Consider the following 20,893-nt stretch of genomic DNA (forward strand, 5'->3'; position numbering starts at 1 on the left):
TTGGTGGCTCAATCGGTTCAGTGTCCTTCTCTTGATTTTGGCTCAGGTCATGATCCCAGGGTCATGGGATCAAGCCACACATTGGCTCCACACTGAGCATGAGCTTGCTTAAAATTCTCTCTCTTTCTCTCTCTCTCTCTCTCTCTCCTGCCCCTCTTCCCAACTTGCACACTCTAGAAAGAGAAAGAAAGAAAGAAAGAAAGAAAGAAAGAAAGAAAGAAGAAAGGAAAGGAAAGAAGGAATGAAAAGGAAGGAAGGAAGGAAGGAAGAAGGAAGGGGAAAGGAAGGAAGGAGGGAGGGGAAAGGAAGGAAGGAAGGAAAAAGGAAGGAGGGAAGGAAGGAAGGGGAAAGGAAAGGAAAGGAAAGGAGGAAGGAAGGAAGGAAGGAAGGAAGGAAGGAAGGAAGGAAGGAAGATCACACTACAAATAGTGTAGAATGACTTTGAAGGTTTCTGACCAGATGCCAGTGCCATTCACTAAGGAATACACAAAGAGCAGATCGAGGGGAGAGATTTTCAGTTCAGTTTTTGGATGTGTTGAAGGGCTACTGTAACAAATTAGCACAAATTTGATGGCTTCAAACAATAGAACTTTATCTCCTCACCGTTCTGAAGGCTAGAATTCAGAAAATCAGCAGGGTTGGTTCCTTCTGAAAGAATCTGTTCCATGGCCTCTCTCCTAGCTTCTGGTGACAAGTCTTGGCATGACCTGCCTTGTAGAAACATTACCCCTCCAATTTCTGCCTCTGTCTTCACATCATCTTCTCCTCTGTGTCTTTGTCCTCTCCTCTTCTTTTAAGGACACCAGTCATGAGACTTAAAACCCAACCTAAATCCAGGGTGATCCTTAAATTAATTATATCTGTAAAGATCCTATTTCCAAATAACATCACAATTGCAGGTACTGGGGATTAAGACTTGGATATCTTCATAGGGGGACACTATTAAATGCATTATAAAGTGAATGAAGGGATAACTGTCTTCATAATCTGACCAGAACTCTAGCCTGGGTTTGCACGCCCACAGGCAAAAGGAAATGCAGAATTAAAGACTGTGTTATGTGGCAGAAAGAGCAAAGGCTGTAGGTCAGAGAGACCTAAATTCAATCCAGGCTCTGTATTAGTTGAAAACTTGGTAGGCTTTTAACCTCTAGGAGTCTTGATTTCTTCATTTGTAAAATGGGGATAACATGACCTAAACATGAGATTGTCAGGGTAATTAGAGAGACATTCCCGGGTATGTGTAGACTCTACATGTTATTTACAAAACAAGATCCAAAAAAGCTTGCCGATAACACATTTGGGAATGACCCACATTAACAATGGGGTCATGTGAGTATACTGGATCTCTTTAAAGACTATAGCAATTGACATCAAGAAGAATTGTGAAGTGTCCTGTCAGCTGGAGATCGGCAATAAGGACTCCAAGAAAAGGTGATTTTTCAGAGAGTCAGGGGGCATTTGGCATCAAGAAAATTAGTTGTCAGGTATTTCACCACCTAAGTGGAAGAGAAGTTGGCAAAATAAAGGCAGGGCTTCTGGTCTTAGAAAGTGGGGTGTCAGGCAGATTTCTAAAACATTTACGAAGTTTCTTCGCTATGCTGGGCATTGCAAGTAAAAGGATATGTAAGACATGAGCCTTCCAGATAGAGCTCCCCATCTTTCAGGTGACATCAGACAGGTAAACAAGATAAAATACAATGTCACATAAAGTGCTACAAAAGACAGCACAGTTAATTAGGGGATGGACCAGCTAAAAACTGCCTGTGGAAGTCTGGGGAGGCTTTAGAGGGAATGTGACATTTGAATGGATTCTTGGAGGATGAATAAGAGTGAGCTTGCCAGAGAGAGAAAGAGAAGCTCTCTCCAAGCAGAGGAAAAAGAGGCAAAACATATAGGATGTAAGGACTGTGGTACCAGAGCTGGAGACAGGAGCTGAGGATCAGTCAAAAGCCCAGTTATCTGAGTTGATAACTCAGCTCTGGGACCAGAGCCAGAGTGTTGAAGACTTATTGCTGACTCCAAGAGCTTTGGGCTGTAATTTACAGTCGTCCTGGTTAAGATGCAGGTTTATCCTAGAGATCCCAGCAGGACTGAGCAGAGAGATGTGAGTCAGTGGTTCTAGCATTCGGGAAAGAAGATGCACAGAGATTGATGACCAGTGTGCTACTGGCATCAGCCAAAATCAGGAGAGACGGGAAAAGTTTGTGAGGGATTTATTATGCGACAGATTACCTAATTTAAACTTCACAGCAATTTCTGATGTATAGCAAGCAGAGCAGCGAAATAACAGCTCCAGTCATCAAAAAGCAAAACTGACCTAGTTCCTAGAGAAAGAAAGCTATTGCCAGCTGGTCTCTTTGTGTTTCCTGCTGACTTAGACAGCCCTGGGGCCCAAAGATGCTTTCTAGAAGTCTGTTTCAGCTACCTGAGGAACAGCAACCTTGGTTGCTACTGCCCTCACTGCATTTTAAAAAGGCAACCAAACAAAAAAACAAGTAACAGCAAACTAAGAGGACTGTTGGATTACACTGACAAGGAACAAGGAATGTATACTCAAAGTACTTGTGCATTTTGGATGGCACGTTCCGGGTGTGCAGAGAATATCTGTTAAATTAGGATCCCCAGACGTACCGCCCCGGACAACACTGTCTCATTACTACATGGAAAATCCACCCCCAGTACCACAGAAGAAAGCGCCAGACTTCATAGGCCCCCTGAAGTTAAGAAGCATCCCTAAAGCGATTTTCTGTCCTCCTTGAAGACGCTCAGTTTCCAAGATTTTAGCTGGCTAATTGGCAACTTGTCAACGTCCGTGTATATTGTCACTACCGCCCGTCCCCGGGTCCTCTCCAAGACGCCCCTTCCCACCCTGGCCAGGGAGACCCCGGCCCATCAACCAAGGAGGACGGCACCAGCTCTCCGTGACTGCAACGTAGGGGGAAGGGAGCGGCGCCCTCCTCTTTTGAATCGCCCCTTGGGTAGAACCCAGAAGCGGCCCGAGGTGGCGTGAACACCTGTGCCCCGGAAGACGCGCCCCGAAGCCACAGCCCTGGATGCAGGGGCGGCGGACCCCGCCCGCAGCCCCGGGACTCCAAACCTCCCCCCGAGGGGCGGGGCTCGAAGCCGGCGAGCGGCGCTCCCCCCAACCCCCACCCCACGCCAAGGCGCAGGCGCAGGCGCGCGGGGTGCGGCCGCGGCGCTGAGAGCGGCGGCGCCAGGCGCGGGAAGATGGCGGCAGCGGCGGCGGCGGCGGCGGCGGCCGAGCAGGTCTGGGAGCCCCGCCGCGGCCGGGGGCAGGAGAGACAGGGGAGGCCCGGGTCCTGCCGGTGGGGCCCTCCGCGGGGCTGGCTGCCGGGGGAGGCAGCCGGGACGCGAGGGCGCGCCGGGGCCGGGGGCCGGGCTCCAGGGGGGCGGAGCGGGCGGGAGGAGCTGTCCGCAGCCCGGGATGCTGGCGAGGGCCGCCTGGGACGGCGGGCAGGGGCTCCGGGCCGAGGAGGGGGAGCAAGCCGCGGCCCTCGGACAGGCCCGCTGCCCCCCGGCCGGGCTGAGGAGGGGTCGCCGCCTGAGGGGCGGGGAGGCGGCCGTGGCAGGCGGGAGCCTGCGCCAGGACGTGCCGGAGACGTGCCCGGCACTGTGGCCAGCGAAGATTCGGGTAAAAATAGCCTCAGCCTGTGAGCGGGGAGGCTTCCCTGACACCCGCCAAGAAACAGTCAGCTGTTGCCTGGGTGCCAGCTTGCGGCCACTTCTTGTGTCTGCCATCCCCGATATGCAGACATCAGGTTTCTCCTCCCGTTTTGGTTTTAGAGATTTAGTCACCAGTTTAAAACTGCCTCCTGTCCAGTTGGTTTAAAATTATTTACTAAATCTTTATCAAGTATTTCCTGATCTGCATGGTAAACTTGTAACTTAGAGTAGTTTAAAAGGCTGTTATTCCTCCCCAAAGCGAGCTCTACGTATGTATACGCATATATGCATGCATCTGTTACATATACATACCTATCGTTGCTAGGGTCTTTGTTAAAATAAAAATAGTTTTCATAGTCACTTTCTCCTTAACTGTTATTCCCTTTACAAAACTATGATATGGTAGTTTCCTTTGAAAAAGTCTCATTCTTCAACATCGTTGGAAGAATAAATTGGAGTCAAGTTGCCAGCATTCTGTTCCCAGAAAAGACCTTCTTAACTAATTGACTGCTTTTAGGGACCTAATAGAGATATATAACTGGAACAGTCATTCCAAGGGACATAGAAAGCAGAAGACATGAAATCTGCCTTCAAGGAGCTTCAAGTCAGATTAAGTGCAGAAAAGTCAGCCACAGGGGCAAGCTACAGATCTAACAGTATAAAACCTAAAGGAATGAGTGAAAGTGAACGGAGACACAGCTTCTGGGAGTTGTTGAGACTAAAATTATTCCTTGGCTTTCCACATTTCCCTCTTGATTTGTCAGCTCTTGTTTCAGCCTGTTCTTTTTTTTCATCCACATCACTTATGAATGCTCTGGAGTTTCCACCAAGGTTCTATTCTCGCTTTACACAGAAACTGGGCAGAGTGGCCCATTCCTTAGTCTCACTTCAGAGTAAAGCATTTATGTCTCCACCGTGAACTGAATTTTCCACATGCACCCCAAACTGAAAAATGTACAAAATTGGATCTCATCATATTTACCATTAAAAGGGCTCCAGGGGCGCCTGGGTGGCTCAGTTGGTTAAGCGTCCAACTCTTGGTTTCAGCTCAGGTCATGATCTCACGGTTCATGAGTTTGAGCCCCTGCATCGGGCTCTGTGCTGACAGTGTAGAGCCTGCTTGGGATTTTCTGCTTCGTCTCTGTCCCTTCCCTGCTCATACTGTCTCTCTCAAAAAAAAGTAAATAATAATTTTAAAAAAGGGCTACAACCATCCATTCACTTGGTTAACCGAGCTAGAAACTTGAGAGCAGGGCCAGTTTAAGGGAGCTCAGAAAGGACCCACACTTGGTTTAATGCTCTGCTGTCCCTGGATTCCACACATTATGTAGCAGGTCCTACCTGGGAGTCGCCTTAGATCCGTCTGTGTCACATACAGCCAGTCAATCACCAGGTTCTGTAGTTCATCATCTTTTTTTAATGTTTCTTATTTATTTTGACAGATGAAGATCATGAGTGGGGAAGGGCAGAGAGAGACAGAGAGAGAGAATCTTCCTCTTAATGCCTCTCCCCGTCATCTCTTCATCTAAAGCTCAGTCAAGCTCTTCTTTGGACTGTTAGATAAACCTGCTGTTGACATCTTCATCTCTGAACTCTTCTGTTGCACTTGATCTCTTTTTGCCACATGAATTTGATTTTGCTGTGACGCAGATCTGATTGTATCACTAACCTATTTTAAATCTTCAGTGGTTCCCCATAACCTTCAGGATAAAGTCCGTTGTTCTTGACATGGTGACTTACGTCCATTCATATACTGGCACCTACCCACATCTCGCACCTTATTCTTTGCCCCATTTCTGTACTCCTCCTTTTCACAGTCCACAGAAACTACCAAAGTCGGTTCATACTGATGTGGCTTGTAGTCACAGTTTCTATGCTGTTCCCTTTGCCTGGAATACCTTTCTCTGCACTTTGGCCTGGCTAACTCCCATTTATCCTCCCAAAATTCGAGTGAGATCTCAGCCTTTCTTAAAAACCTTCACCTGATGCCCCTGCTTGCTAAGTAGAGTTACGTTCCTCTTTTGTACCGTGTCAGTAGTGTATTTGCTACTCCTGCACTTGCCATGTTGAACTGGCATTGTTAGTGACCTGTCTGTCTACTGTCCTGGCCTGTGAGGAAGTTCACTGAGAGCAGTGCTATGGCTTGCTTGTCTTGGTGATCTGGAGCCTCTGGCATATAGTAACTCTTCAGTGAATTATAAATGCATCAAATTGAATATAATGATGTACATGAATTGGCAGAGAAGAGTAAAGAATGCCTCCCAGGAGGGATCAGTTTTGCCCCCTCTCCTATGTAGACCTGTATTCAAGCCCTGACTTTTAAGTTGCCCCTACTGTGTCTGTGAAAATTAGAAGAAAGCACACCTTCCTTAAGGTATTCAATACCTTCAGCCCAAATACTTTCAAAATGAACATTCAGCTCTAAGAGGTCTGCAGTGTCAGTGTACCCTCCTAGATGTTGCACCTCATGCAGACACACAACTTACACGATACTTAGCAACCTGTCTTGTGAAAAAAAATCTGGTAGTAGATTGAGGCGTCTTCTATATTGCCTTCCTTACCACTTTGTGGAATTAAAAAAAATTTTTACCTGCCGCATTACTCACAATGATTATCCCTGTCCTTTTCCATTTTCCACAATCCCTTAACCAGCCTGCTGCCTCAGCCACCGTGATAAGATTCCAGCAGCCGTCTCCACTCTTCCTTGGCAGATGACCTTGCCTTTTCCATCCCAGAAGAAGATGTTTTCTCTTCTGGGTGTGAACTGTTTCAGCGAAGCCTATCCTTAAAGATTATCTTTTCTCATGTACTCTGTGTCAGCTTCTTTCCTGCCTCCTGAAGGATCTCATTTCCTCCATTATCCTGCCCCGCTCTGAGACCTTTGGCCTTTGCCCCACTTGGCATCTTTCCCTCTGCGGTCAAATAGGCGAGTCCTCCCCCAAATTGCACAGAGAGGAGAGGAAGACACAGCAAAACTGAAAACACAGTTTTCTTCTGAGTGTACGTAATTCTCTAGCTACAGTCCTCTCTTTCCTCTTTTCTCTTTCTGGACTCAAAAATAGATACACACATGTGGCATCTTTTCAGGCTGTTTCCTGCTTACCCATTTGCTACTTAGAGTTCATCTTTGAAAGTCACAGAAGCACTTCTTAACAAAGCAAGTTCAGCAACAGTGTACATGCTTGGTTCTCTTACCATTCATTGTAGTCCTCATTTCCCACTATAGCTGCACATTTAAATTTTCCCCAGACCATGTCCTTGGCTCTTTGTTCTCTTTCCTGTAGACTGTTTTGCACAGTAAGAAGATGCACTCGTGGATTTAATTTACCTCAAGGCTAAAGATCTCAAATCTCTGTCTCTAGCCCAGACTGACCTAATACCCCATCCCTGCCTTCCCCTTGCCTTTGAGTCACGAGGTTATTTCTCATTCAGTTTAAGTGCAGCATATGTAGAATCTTCTCCCTCCTTCATTCTCCATACTTCACTAGTCACCATTCAGTAAACACGGGATTGTTTGAAGCTGGCTGCAGATTCAGTTAACTCTTCTCTTGAAGTATGTTTTTATTTTTTATTTTATTTTTATTTTTTTGTATCTTTTCAATCTGTCTTTTTCCATCCCACCTTAGTTCAGGCCCTCATTACCTCATTACCTCTAACCTCCATTATGACAACGTCGCCCAACAACCTACTTAACTGGTATTCCTGTTCCGATCTCTCCTACAAACACCCGCATGTTTAGGATCCTGAAATATATGTCATTTATGTTCATAAACCTCCAGTGACTCCAAGTTAAACAGAGAGGAAGACTGGAATTTGTACCCAGCAGGCCAGGAATTTTCCCAACCAGCCCTACTTTGCAGCTTTCTTCTCCCTACATTGCCGGCTCTGACCACCTGCTTCCTGTTTCCTTGAAAAAATACTCCAAGCCATCCTGTTTCTCCTCTTATTGGACTCCACAGCATGTGTTGCCCAGACTATTGATTTTGGCACCTGAACATACAGAATAATTTATTGCATCGCTAACTGTTTTAATAACATGTGTAACATCTAGAAGATAAGGATCCTGTCCTATATTATTTTTGTATTCCTACTAGTGTTTAAGCATAAAGTGTTTAATAAATGCCTATTCAAAAAAATAAATTGTCTCAGAGCTCTAAAATATATGTAAGTTGGGCAGTATCCATTTCTACCCATTTTGTGTTTCTGATGTGTTACCAAAAATGTCATTCAACCATAGTCTAAGTTAGAGGCTCTCAAAATTTCTGGTCTCAGGTTACTTTTATGCCCTTAAAAGTTACTGAGGATCCCAAAGAACTTTTGTTTATGTAGGTTATATCCATTGATGCCTATTATATTAGAAATTAAACCTGTGAAAATTTGAAACACAGGAATACACAAGCACACATTCCGTTAGTTGTTAGAGCAGTGATGTCATCACATATTTAGCCTCTGGAAATCACTGAACATTCACGAAAGAAGGAGAGTAAAAAAAGTAAATAACATCTTGGTGTTGTTTTGAAGATAGTTTTTACCCTCCAGTCTCCTGAAAGAGTTCAAAGGGCTCCTCCGGGGCCCCCCTGCCCATACTTTGAAAACTACTGATCTATGATAATATTATCTTTAGCCAATTGGGGTCATAAACAGCAAAGTGTGTCAGACTTTCCAAATTCTTTTCCTATAAATGAAAAAATATATATATAATGAAACAAATCATTGTAAGTCATTAACTTAAAAAAAAAAAAAAAAAGATTACCGACTGTGGAATGTCTGTGTCAACTCTTCCCCCAAATGAGCTAGCTGTGCACTTTAGTGACAATGGGACTATTCAGAGCAGAGAGTGGAGATGTGTTATCAAATAGTCTCACTAACGGTTCTTCTCTACTATCCCTCCAAGCAAAATAATGTCTTGAGTTGGAGCTTGCAACTCAACACCTTAAAGTTTATTTATGGCAAATATATCACTAACCAGTTCAGCTTTCTTTAGGTAGGAATTTGCACTTCATAAATAAATGCGTCGAAAGGAGTGGGTATGGCTGTTCCATTGTGCTGTATTTTGTTTTCAGCAAAGTTCCAATGGTCCCGTAAAGAAGTCCATGCGTGAGAAGGCTGTCGAGAGGAGGAATGTCAATAAGGAGCACAATAGTAATTTTAAAGCCGGATATATTCCAATTGATGAAGATCGCCTCCATAAAACGGGGTTGAGAGGGAGAAAGGGCAATTTAGCCATCTGTGTGATTATCCTCTTGTTTATCCTGGCTGTCATCAATTTAATCGTAAGTATCTGCCACAGAATTTCCTTGTTTTTTTTAAATTTTTTTTAATGTTTATTCATTTTTGAGAGACAGAGACAGAGCATGAGCAGGGGAGGGGCAGAGAGAGAGAGGGAGACAGGCTCTGAGCTGTCAGCACAGAGCCCAATGCGGAGCTCGAACTCACTGACTGTGAGATCATGACTTGAACTGAGGTCAGACGCTTAACTGACTGAGCCACCCAGGCGCCCCAGAATTTTCTTGTTTTAATTACCATGGGGAATTTTTCAGTGAAATCATGGACTTTGTATAATTTCTTGTTGAAGCCCTCTTTCTGCTTTTCTATGCGTGTTTTATCTCTTAAGGTTTTTTTTAGATGCACAGTTACCCTTTACAGTTTGTACAAAGAGCCCCTGATTTGCTTACTCTCCAAAATATTATATGACAGAATCCTGTCTTCCTAATTTCACAACCAAGAGTGCGTTTTATCAGATGTTCCTTCTTCTGATATATACTTTGAAAGACAACAGGAGATTCCATCTTTTAAATACTTTTAGGAAAGACCCACTAGCCTTTTCTTTTTTTATTTATTATCGAAGTGTAGTTAACATACAGTATTTTATTAGTATCAGATGTACAACATGGGGAGTCAACAGTTCTGTATAGCACTCAGTGCTCACCGTAAGTGTGGTCACCATCTGTCACATTACAACATTATTACAGTGTTAACGACTGTATTCCTTGTGCTGTACTTTTCATCTCTGTGACTTATTTTATAACTGTAAGTTTGCACCTCTTATTGAGTTGTCGTAAATGTTACCTAGTATGCTCATATTGCCATGTATTAATTTTATGTAGAAGAAAATGTTCATGGAGTATTTTAAATGGCTTAAATTTTGCAAGGGTAAAGTCAACTCAGCAGAAGAGACCTTTGCACCATGACTTTACTGCCTTCATCTGTCCTAAAAAATAATAATCCTTTCTGTTTTCATTCAGCTTTTCCTACATGAAGTCTTACCTCCTCAACTAGATTTTAAAATTGTAAACCCTTGTTTGACAGCAAAGGGTTATATTTTATAGTCTTAAGTCTCTGTTGTCAAAGAATGAAAGGATGTGGCAGGCCAGTTTACACTAAGGTGCTGAGGACCTAGTATGTTGCCTTTTCCTAAGATACTTGCTTTTTGAAAGAAGACTTAATCCAAGGTTGTAACTCTCTGAGGGTTAAACTTGAAACCCTCTGGCATGTGTGTAGATGACATTTTCAGAGGGTAGTTTTTGGTATAACTAAGACTGGTCGTGAGCATGGGCTGCAGCAGTTCTAAAGTCACTCCGTTTACTTTACTTTTAAGCCAGCCCATTATATTTTATGTACATCCAAAACATTTGTGTCGAATTCTTCCCTTACATTGAAAAGAGCTGGTATTATAAATACTGGGAGCACATATTCTGAAATTATCTTATTTTAGAAATTTATTTTATTGGAAACTCCTGGTTAAGATGGCAGAATGAAGACTTTTTTTATTCCCATCCCGTTTAAAAAGCTCATCCTAAGATGAGAATGTCAACAAACAGAAATATCTGGAAAGAGAGCAAGAGGCAACTGAAATCCTAAACCATAATACATGAAGACCAAAAAGCAGGGTGAGAAACGGCAAATAACTTATCAGAGAAGAGAAACTGCTTGTGTGTGTTGAGGAGGGGGCTGCAGGGTGTGTTCATGAAAGTGCCTTGCAGAATCATTGGGATTGCCTCAGGAATTGGAAATACAAGTATTTTGAAAAGCAGGAGTGAGGCAGGAACTGAAAACAGCTTGTTTGAAAAACCTATAGGAGGAGCCATGAGATCCCTAGCCTTCCTCACCCTTCCAGCCAGCAGTGAGGCCACTATGCCTCCTAACCCCACACAGTGTGTTACAGAAGGGAGGGGATTCTTCCTGCCTGAGGATACTGTTGTGCAGAAGAGGGTAGGGATGGTTTTCCATTCCGGAAGCAGGGAAGTCTGAATCCTGGAAGCGCTGAGACTGTTTCCAGCTCCATCTGTCTCCTGTCTCTGTCCTCTATCTCCAGCTCCCTGGCACCAGGCACATGTACCTCAGGCAAGACATGAAATAGCCTTCTGTGGAAGAAAGACCTATAGATATTGACACTTGGCAGGTCGCAGTGAAAAAGCCACCTAATCTCGTACTCTGAAGCCTGTCTACCACAAGCCCACCCCACAGAGAACTTTCTATGCGCTTTTTTAAGCCTCAGTGTTAAATATGAACACTGAGCCACCAGGGATCAATAGATTTTTTGGAAAGCTCCCAGAACTGAGAAAATGATGGAGACCAAAAACACCCAAGCCGTAGGGAAATAGAATTCAGAGAGAGAAAATGTGATGAATGGCAGAAAAAAAAAAATTAAAATCAGTATCTTCAGAGAAATGAGAGTATATTACATCCATGGAACAAGAATAGCATGCCATTAAAAAGGAGTGATTAAAGAATAAGGAAGAACTTGTAGAAATACACAGGGATGGATGGATGGGTGGATGGAGAGACAGAAAGATTGGAAGATAAAAGGAACCCTTCCAGAAAGTTCAACAAAATTAAAGAATCAATCGAGGAAGTGTAACATTCTGTTAATAGGAGTTTCAGAAAGAGAGAAGAAAGAACACTGGGGAGAATGTTACCAAACAAATCAAGAAAATTTCCTAAAACAGATCGAAAACTACCATTCTGGGTGCAGTGTCATGCATAAAAAAGACGCACACCAAGGCCATTACTGTAAAATTTAAGAAAACAGGGATAAAGAGACGATCCTAAAATATTCCACAGGAAAAATAAAAACAGGTTATGCATGAAGAATACAAAATCACAGGCATCGGACCCCTCAAATGCAGCCCTGAAAACCAGAAAGCAGGGGCCTTCAAAATGTAGAGAGAAAATAACACCAAACCTAGGAATGTATGTATCAAGCTAGACTATCCACCAAATGTGAGGGCTTACAGAGACATTTTTTAACCATGCACACTCTCAAAATTTCCTTCACATAGATTCTTTCTAAGGAGGCCACTGGAGGAGGTGCTCACCAAAAGAAGTCGTTAACTCCCAGAAAGCTGAAGGAAAGGACACAGCAAACTGGGTATCTAGCACTGGAGAAAGACAAGGAAGTTCCAGCATGAAAGTGAAGGAAAAATTCATGGTTACAGTTGTGTAACAGACCCAGGGCTAACAGACTGGACCAAGAATATAAGAGTTCCGGCAAGATTTCCTGAGACAGAAAACTAGAGCCAATAGAATAAACTATCTGAGAGGTTTGGGCTTTCAGAACATTTTACTGAGTGACATTTTACAGAAACATCAGAGGTTTTGAAAAGATTCAGTCAGGCTTCCAAAGAAACTCACCAACCTTGGTCTGATGCTAAAGAAAGAGAAATATGAAACTCCAGGAGACACAGAGTACAAGCAACGAACTGCTCTCTTAGTTACAGTATTTGGTTTAGGATTGAAAAATACTTACATGTTCGTAATACTGACAATTCTGAACATGGATCTAGCCAAGACTTGAGATTGGGGGAGAAGAAATGAGATAAATTCTCATCTGGTAAAGTAGGAAATGAATAGATAAAACCTAAAAATGATGAGTGAAGAAATAATATATTACTTAAAAATACGAAATAAATTCTAGATGAAATACCTAAAATTGCTGAAAGTGGTTGTCCCTGGACGAGATGTGGAGGGAGCAGAAGAAATAAGAAACTGTTCTTTTAGCACATTTTTTTTTTTTGACTCTTGGCTATTTGCGTTGATAAAAATGAAGTTGGTTTCGTTGATAGGTGGAAAACCAATTGATGTGTTCGTATCACTGATGAGACATTTTGGCAATGATCTTTTCTGTTTTTTTCCAGTTATGTTAAATGTATGTGACCTATCAACAAGGGGCTTGTTTCCTTTTTTAGATAACACTTGTTATCTGGGCTGTGATCCGCATCGGACCAAACGGCTGTGACAGCATGGAGTTCCACGAAAGTGGCCTGCTTCGGTTTAAGCAAGTATCTGACATGGGAGTCATACATCCTCTTTATAAGAGCACAGTAGGAGGAAGGCGGAATGAAAACTTGGTCATCACGGGCAACAACCAGCCTGTAAGTTACCACATTGGTTGAGGGACATTAGAGAAAAATTCTTAGTAAAAACCCAGTGTTGATTTTTGGAAATGGGTATTTTCCTTGAGAGACTGTCCATAAGCCTATTTAATAATATTGTTGGTCTTACAATCTATTAATGTAACATGCTTTCTTAATATCTGAATGTGGTATCCTTTTTTGTGGTAGATTAATTACTATGAGAATACAGAATGTACTCTGTCTCCTCCACACGAGGTAACCAGCACACGAAGCACCTTCCCAGGTTGGAATACCCTCTACTTTCTGGAGGCTGGAAGAGAATATGCCAGTCTAGTCTGTGGCAGCCCATGCCAAGTGGCTGCTATAACATAGGTTTTTGATGGAATAGAACCTCAAGGAGGTATTCTTACCAACCCCCGCCCATCTTAGGCCTAGGTCTATATGCCCTGTGACCCATGGATTTGTGCAGAGCAGCGTAAGCAAACAAGCACATAAGCCCTCATTCTAAAGACCTCTTTTCCCAAGTAGATAGAGAGGGGACAGACAGATGCAGTTAAAATTACTTGAAGTTAGGCTGTTATTATAAAGTGTTTTTGATAATGTTCTTGATGAGTTTTGGATGCAGTCTCCTTTGAAAACATATTTATGATAAAGTGTTTTTCTGAAGATTGTTTTTCAGCAAGGGACAACAAAGCTCAGTGTAGAAAAGAACAAAACTTCTATTACAAGTGACATTGGTATGCAGTTTTTTGACCCGAGGACTCAGAATATCTTATTCAGCACAGACTATGAAACTCATGAGTTTCATTTGCCAAGTGGAGTGAAAAGTTTGAATGTTCAAAAAGCATCTACTGAAAGGGTATGATTTATTTTGTTTGCTTTCTTAATGGAAGAGAATTACTGTCTGAATTTACAAAGCGGGAGGGGAGTTTTGCTGTTTTATAGTGATGTGAAAGGATAAATTCTGGAACAATGGGAAGGGTTGATTTGTTCTAGATTTGTCACCTGATCATTATCAAGTCACGTCTATCTCAACACCTATTAAAACGTGACCAAAAATACTTGCCTTTCATATTCCATGGTTGAAACTCCTGTTCCTCTGTCTCTGATAATAATTCTCACTTTAATTTAGAAACGCTGTTTATTGCTTTCTTTTTTTAATTTTCAGATTACCAGCAATGCTACTAGTGATTTAAACATAAAAGTTGACGGGCGTGCTATTGTGCGTGGAAATGAAGGTGTATTCATTATGGGCAAAACCATTGAATTTCACATGGGTGGTAATATGGAGTTAAAGGCAGTGAGTATTAAGAGTTTTAGAGAATTATTAGATTCTTGGGTACATAAATCCATATGTGGAACAGTATACCATTATTAAAAACAATAATGTAGTTGTATATTTTTTGATATGGAAAGATGTTCAAAATGGACTTTGAAGTGAAAGAAAGTTACAGGTTGTGAAATATCTCATTTTATTTTGCAAAACATATATGCGTTTATAAAAACCTGGAAAACTATGCCAGAATGTCAACAGTGGCTGGCTATGGGTAGCAGGCTAACAGCTAATTTTAATTTTATTTATCTTTCTGCCTGCCTGCTGTTTTCTAAAAAAAAAAAAATTTTACATAATGATTCCTCTATTATTTTAAAAGGCAAAAGTAATCTTTTAAAATTCTGAAAGAATTCTCCAAGTGGGAATTCTCGAAGTATCCGTTCTCTGAAGTTGTTGGGGTTTTACTTTTTAGTTAAAGGTTGTTCATATCCTTTCATGAGTTTTGTATCTAATGATGTGAAAATCAATTAGCAAGTGTACAAAATGTATTTTATTCACCCATCTATTATTAACTAGAAAGGAAAAAGATTTTGCCTTTATTATAGCTATTGAAAAGTGAAATTTTGTACTTCACAGATTATATCTGAACTTCAGTAAGTAACATATCTCATATAAGGGAGCCAGAAGTCCAAAAATGGCTTACCTGCTGGGGCGCCTGGGTGGCTCAGTCAGTTAAGCTGCTGACTTCGGCTCAGGTCGTGATCTCACAGTCTGTGAGTTCGAGCCCCACGTCGGGCTCTGTGCTGACAGCTCAGAGCCTGGAGCCTGTTTCGGATTCTGTGTCTCCCTCTCTCTGACCCTCCCCCGTTCATGCTCTCTCTCTGTCTCAAAAATAAATAAACGTTAAAAAAAAAATAGCTTACCTGCTTGTAGTTCTGATCAAAGCGTATTTCTTCAAAATGTCTTTGGCCACCTGCTGTATGCAACTTAACTGAAACTAATTAAATTTATTTTACCAAGCATAAAATATGGCAAAAGTGAGCTTGAACCCCAGGACTTATAAAATAATTCTTTCCTTTTATTTAAGTTTAATTTCATAGTTCTAGAAAAAATAAGCTTTGGAAAATTAAGTTCTTCCATTTTCATAAATAGCTTTCTCCCTGAAAGCACATATTCCAATTTCTAAAAAAAAAACGAAAGATGAACATAAAATGTGTTTCTTGCTAGGAACTCAATAGCAATACTGAGTATTTTTTGCACATATTGTAGTAAGAAGCTATTCCTCTAAGAGAGTAATGGTGAAGAATGGTCACAGGGGGCTATGAAACTCAAAGAAGCAAGAGTTGTGAGAGATATGTATATAACCATTAGCAAGCCACCTAACTCCTTGTTTCCTATCTGAAAATTCTAACTGTTGTTAGTATGAGAAATATTAAAATACTTTGAAATGCACATAAACACATACCAGTTTCTCCACAGTTAGAAAAAAAAAATCCAGTATTAAAAAGGTAATTAGCTTTATAATTCAGTTAACATCAGTGGTTAGTTTTTAAGTGTATAGCTAATTATAAAAAAGAAAAAATTTTATCAAAAAAAAAAGAATATCAAACTGCTTTTAAAGAAGTAACTGCTTTAGCAGTTAGAAGAAAGGAAAATTAAATGACCACAAGATGGCAACATTGGAACAAAATTTCAAAATTCATCACATATGGATTGTATTTATATCCTGTGCATAACTATCACTAGTCCATAGCCGCTTCCGTGACTTCATAACCAACTTTGTCTTATTGCTTTAAATACCTCCTGTAACCTGATAACTCTCACATTTGGAACTCCTACTCTAATCTCTCCTCTGAACTAAGACTCGCACACCCACCAGCTGCCTTCTTACCTCTCCACTCCAGGACATAATACACATCTCAGATTCAACAAGTCTAAAATCTTCGTATCCTCCCTCCTTCCCCTTCCCCAAACATGCCTTTCTTTTTTCAGTGTCCCCCTCTTGTGAAATGGCGCCCATCAGCTCATCAGCAAAGCCTCCTGGCTCTGCCTTCGAAAGATAGAGTCTGGCCGCTTCTCACTGCCTCCACCACCACCAGCAACAACACCCCTCATGGTATAAACCCACCGCTTCCTGCTGCACTGTTGGCTGCTTCCACTTTCGCCCCTGTAGTCCATTCCCTGTATGGCAGCCAGAATGACCCTTTCTCAGAGATCACGTCACTTCTGTATTCAGATCCCTCCAAGCAGCTTCCCATAGAATTCAGGATAAAACCCAAAAGTCCATTCCCTTTCCTAACATGTCTGGCCCCTAGTTATTTCTTTGACTCATCTCCTACCAGTCGACTCCCGCCTGCTCTCTGCTTTAGCCCCACTGGCTTCCACCTGCTCTAGAACACCAAGCACATCTTCACACCAGGGCCTTTGCATGGATTGTTTCCTCTGCCTGCAGTGCCCTTCCCCAGTTTCCCACATGGCTTTCTCCTTCATATCACCCAGTTTGCACTGCACTGTGACCTTATCAGAGAGGCCTTTCCTGACCATCCTGTGTAAACACAGCTCCTGACTGGTCACTCTCTCTCTCTGCTTACCTTGAGTTATTTTTCTCCACTGATGTTTTATTTGTTTTACCTGTTCATGTATTTATTGTCTGCCCCTCCCCCATTAAAATGTCAACTGTGTAAGAACTTGGGCTCACCTGTCTCTTGACTGCTGTATACAGCACCTAGAATGGTGTCTAACACATGGTAGACATTTAATAATTATGTGCTGGATGAATGAAAAGAAGAAAAGGAAAGAAAGGAGGGAGAGGCTTAGGAGTTCCCAAAAAGAAAAGACCTAAACGTTCCTGAAACAGCCTGGAGAATCTCCAGGCAGTTTTCTTTGAAGGCCTGGTCTTCAGAATTATTTGGTTTGAAACTTCATTTGTGGCATTGCATAAATATTAGAAATCAAAATTAATTTTCTGTGAGAGAAAAACAAGCCTTTTTCTTATCATCAGAAACTTACCAATCATTAGTAACTTTGTAAAAACTCTCTTAGGAAGTAACAAATGAAAATGATCTGAGACTTTATCAGTATCAGTCCCATATACTTAGGAATTTTGATATAATTTTAAGAGTGTTATAACTGTATTTGATCTACATTGTGAACTATTACTAAGAGGTCACTAGTTGAATCTTGACATTGGTTTTGTTTTCTTTGTTGTTGATTTGGTCATGACTTTACTGTTTCTTACTACATATTTTTCTTGTTAATATTCTAAGTTTTGTTTATTAACTTTGTTCTGTCACCACTTGTGGAGGTAAACAAATTGTATTACTATTCTTCTCCTAGGAGAACAGCATCATCCTAAATGGAACCGTGATGGTTAGCACAACTCGCCTACCTAGTTCCTCCAGTGGGGACCAGTTTGGTACCGGTGACTGGGTACGCTACAAGCTCTGTATGTGTGCAGATGGAACTCTCTTCAAAGTACAAGTAACAGGCCAGAACATGGGCTGCCAGATCTCAGACAATCCCTGTGGAAACACTCATTAGAAGAACCCGCGAGGCCACCAATATGTTCATATCTTGACTTGACCTTTTTTTATGAGTGTGCATGCAAATCATGTTTTTAGAGAGTTTGCAATAACTCTTATTTTATCCACAGAGCACTATTGTATCTATTATATGACCTCCATATTGAAAAGATTCTCAGAGAGCCTAAATTTTAGCACATTTCATTAAGTTGCACTGATCTTCAAATGGCAATTCTCTAAAATAATTACCAGAAGTGAATAGAAGCAAAATTAATCTCTAAAGAAGTGTTTTTAAAACTCCACTCTTCCTGGTCTACAGGATAACTCTTTAGGCCACTCACTATAAGAAAGCTTTTGGTAACTAACAGGGATATACCCACTTAAGATGGTTGAAAGGGCCACCATTAATAAATGTCACATGCTCTGTCTTTTGGCTTCCGAGAGAAAAGACAGATTTTTGATGCATTAATTTTCAGCTATATTCTCAATGCAAGTGAAGTCATTAAAGAACTTCACATATGTGAGCTGGCATGAAACTATGGTTCCTTAGTTTTGCACCAGGATGAAAATACTCTGTAATAGAATGTTTACTTGTTAAATACTGATAAGTCGTGTTCACAGTGTGGTAGAAATTGAAACACCATCTCAGCTTTAACTAGCAAACGATGATAGCGGTCATCTGTGCATCTTACACACCCGAGGCACTGTCCCAGGCATCTTGTGTGTGCAATCTCTAATTCTCACCACAGCTCTGTGTGTAGGTGTTACTATTCCAGTTTTACCCATTAGGAAACTGAGGATCAGAACAGTTAAGAAGCTTGCCTGATGTCACATGGAAAAGAGCAGGGTTGAGATTGGAATTCACATGGGATTCAAATGAAAATGTACCTGCTTCCAACTCCCATGTTCTGTTCACTATCTGCACCGAAGTCTTACTTATTTAAAACTCCAGAAAAACGAATGAAGAGTAACTCAAACTTAACCTAAGTAGATAAGAATCAAACAAAACAGTTATGCTTACTCAGGTTTAAAAATAAATAAATAAAATGGCCAACAGCTATCAGGTTTTAAACTAGCTTAAGCCAATTCCAAAATTACAATTTAGAGAAGTCAAATTAGTGTAGGGGTGGGTTACCCCAGTTTCCTAACTGATGGGCCTTGGCACTTTGGAGAACCTGAATTGGCTAAAAGGATTGCTAACTTATACCCTCAGCCCTCAGGGGAGCTCAGTGAGAAGGGAGAGGACGTGGCCCCAGGCAAGTCCTGGTGGCTGGGGATGGCTGGGAAGGTTGCCACAGCCACAAGCCCTACAAATAGTCCCCTTTGCAGTGTGTGCCATGCCTTGAACAAAGTTGGGAAGCGCTGGAGTTAAGGGTGTTGATACAGGAAATAATTTTTAAGTAATTTTTGAGTAAAGTATGAGACTTGATCTCTGCTCCTCATATTACAATCCCATCATAATGATCAACCCTCAAGCCAGTTGATTTTTAAGGTATTTTATATTTGACTTAAAAGGGACTCTCTGGTATTCATCAGACACACAACACCAGGGATGGAGTTTTCAAAAACAGTTTACTGTAAAATAAGCAGTAGAGATCAATTGTAAGCCCCACTCTGCATTCAAGTACAACAGTATTCTGTCATGGTCTTTGAACTATGTAGATAAGAAAATCAATACAAAAAGCAATTTGCATTCACTACAATCACAGTTCTCTCTGATAGGACAACCAAATGCCTTAGAGATTATGAACAGTCATTAAAGTATTTAAAATAGATTGACTTACTATGTAATACTGAGTGCAGTTTTTAAAGGAAGGGGAAAAAATTGAACTTTATGACCTCTGAGTGTTACGATATTCAAATCCTATTTGAATATATTCAGTGTCATTTAATATTTGAGTGATACTCAGAAAAATCCATTGGAATTTTCATTCAGATGCTCAGTATATTTTTAATTTTACATTCTTTATTTGTCTGCTTTATTTAGGTTTTGAAGGTTTCTTTAAATATTTTTACAAAAACTACGAAACACTATGTTACAGAGTATTATTTATTGAATATAATTCATGAAACAATCTATTTTTATTCCTCTTTGAGAAATACTTGTGTTTTTGATACATCTCCATTAAGTGCTTTTAATAAGAAGATATTTTGATGTTTTTATAGAAGTGATTGTTAAGGTAACAGGTAACATATTTTTAGGACATTTTGCAGGTAACCCTTGCCTTTTCCTTGAGATGTAGTCCTGGAAAATTCACCGGAAAGGAGATTAAGAACAAACCGTCCATTTTACCTGTGATCTGTTTTGCACAATGGCAAAGCTTTAGCTACGCATTCTCACCACCAGATGGTATTTTCCTATAAACTGAAACGTTAGCTTTGCCTATTTCTGCTGGTTGTACCTCCCCTGCATTGAGCACGGACATGACAAGCAGCAGACTCCGGCAAGGTAGACGGAGACAGGACCCCAGGAGAAGGGGCGTGGATACATGCTTGTTTAACCTAACCGGAGGTAGGTTACAGTGACAACAGGGACAGATGAAACGAAAGCAGAGTACTTCAGAAACCGTCCAAAGGGCAGTTAGGAAAATGTGAAACAACACAAGGAGGGACTGCCCATTTATGGGCTGCAAGATTTAAAAATATTTGTATTGTTTTTGCATTATGAAAAAACAAATTTTGTGCGATAGTTTTGATGAAAGGTGGAAGTTCTGCCTAGTTTTGAGTGGATTTTTTTTTAAAGGATGAGAATGTCACAGTGCTAAACTTGACAGAAAAGAAACCATTGAAATGCTGATAATTTTAGTAGTCTTTTAAGAAGTGTTAAGGGGGCAAAGACTACAAATTATGCCATACAAAGATAACCCTGTAACTCTGTTTTGGATTGCTAACCTGAGTTTTAGTCAATTCAGTTTGTAATAACTATTAATGATCTCTGTTTACAATAAAGACTCTAAATTGTTTGCTGTTGATTTTTTTTAATGGTTTAAATTAAGGTTCCTACTTAATCGTTCGAACATGATGGATTTAATTATAGCTTGATAATACTTAAATACATT

The 20,893-nt window shown here is 41.1% G+C and overlaps 1 protein-coding gene across 1 annotated transcript; it reads left to right on the plus strand.

Moving 5' to 3' along the window:
• The first annotated feature begins 3,141 nt into the window (after positions 1-3,141).
• Positions 3,142-20,797, plus strand: SGCB (sarcoglycan beta). The gene is made up of 6 exons (XM_058722615.1): positions 3,142-3,267; positions 8,748-8,957; positions 12,873-13,058; positions 13,708-13,899; positions 14,209-14,340; positions 17,650-20,797. The coding sequence occupies exons 1-6, from the start codon at positions 3,229-3,231 to the stop codon at positions 17,851-17,853; spliced, it is 963 nt and encodes a 320-aa protein (XP_058578598.1). The 5' UTR covers positions 3,142-3,228; the 3' UTR covers positions 17,854-20,797.
• Positions 20,798-20,893: the final 96 nt, after the last annotated feature.

The sequence above is a fragment of the Neofelis nebulosa genome, chromosome 3 (genome assembly GCF_028018385.1).
Source record: "Neofelis nebulosa isolate mNeoNeb1 chromosome 3, mNeoNeb1.pri, whole genome shotgun sequence".
In the NCBI taxonomy this organism is placed as follows: domain Eukaryota; kingdom Metazoa; phylum Chordata; class Mammalia; order Carnivora; family Felidae; genus Neofelis; species Neofelis nebulosa.

Coding starts and splice junctions, on each gene's coding strand:
- SGCB (XM_058722615.1), top strand. CDS start 3,229: ATGGCGGCAGCGGCGGCGGCGGCGGCGGCGGCCGAGCAG. Junction 13,059..13,707: donor TCACGGGCAACAACCAGCCT/GTAAGTTACCAC, acceptor GTTTTTCTGAAG/ATTGTTTTTCAGCAAGGGAC. Junction 14,341..17,649: donor GTAATATGGAGTTAAAGGCA/GTGAGTATTAAG, acceptor TTCTTCTCCTAG/GAGAACAGCATCATCCTAAA.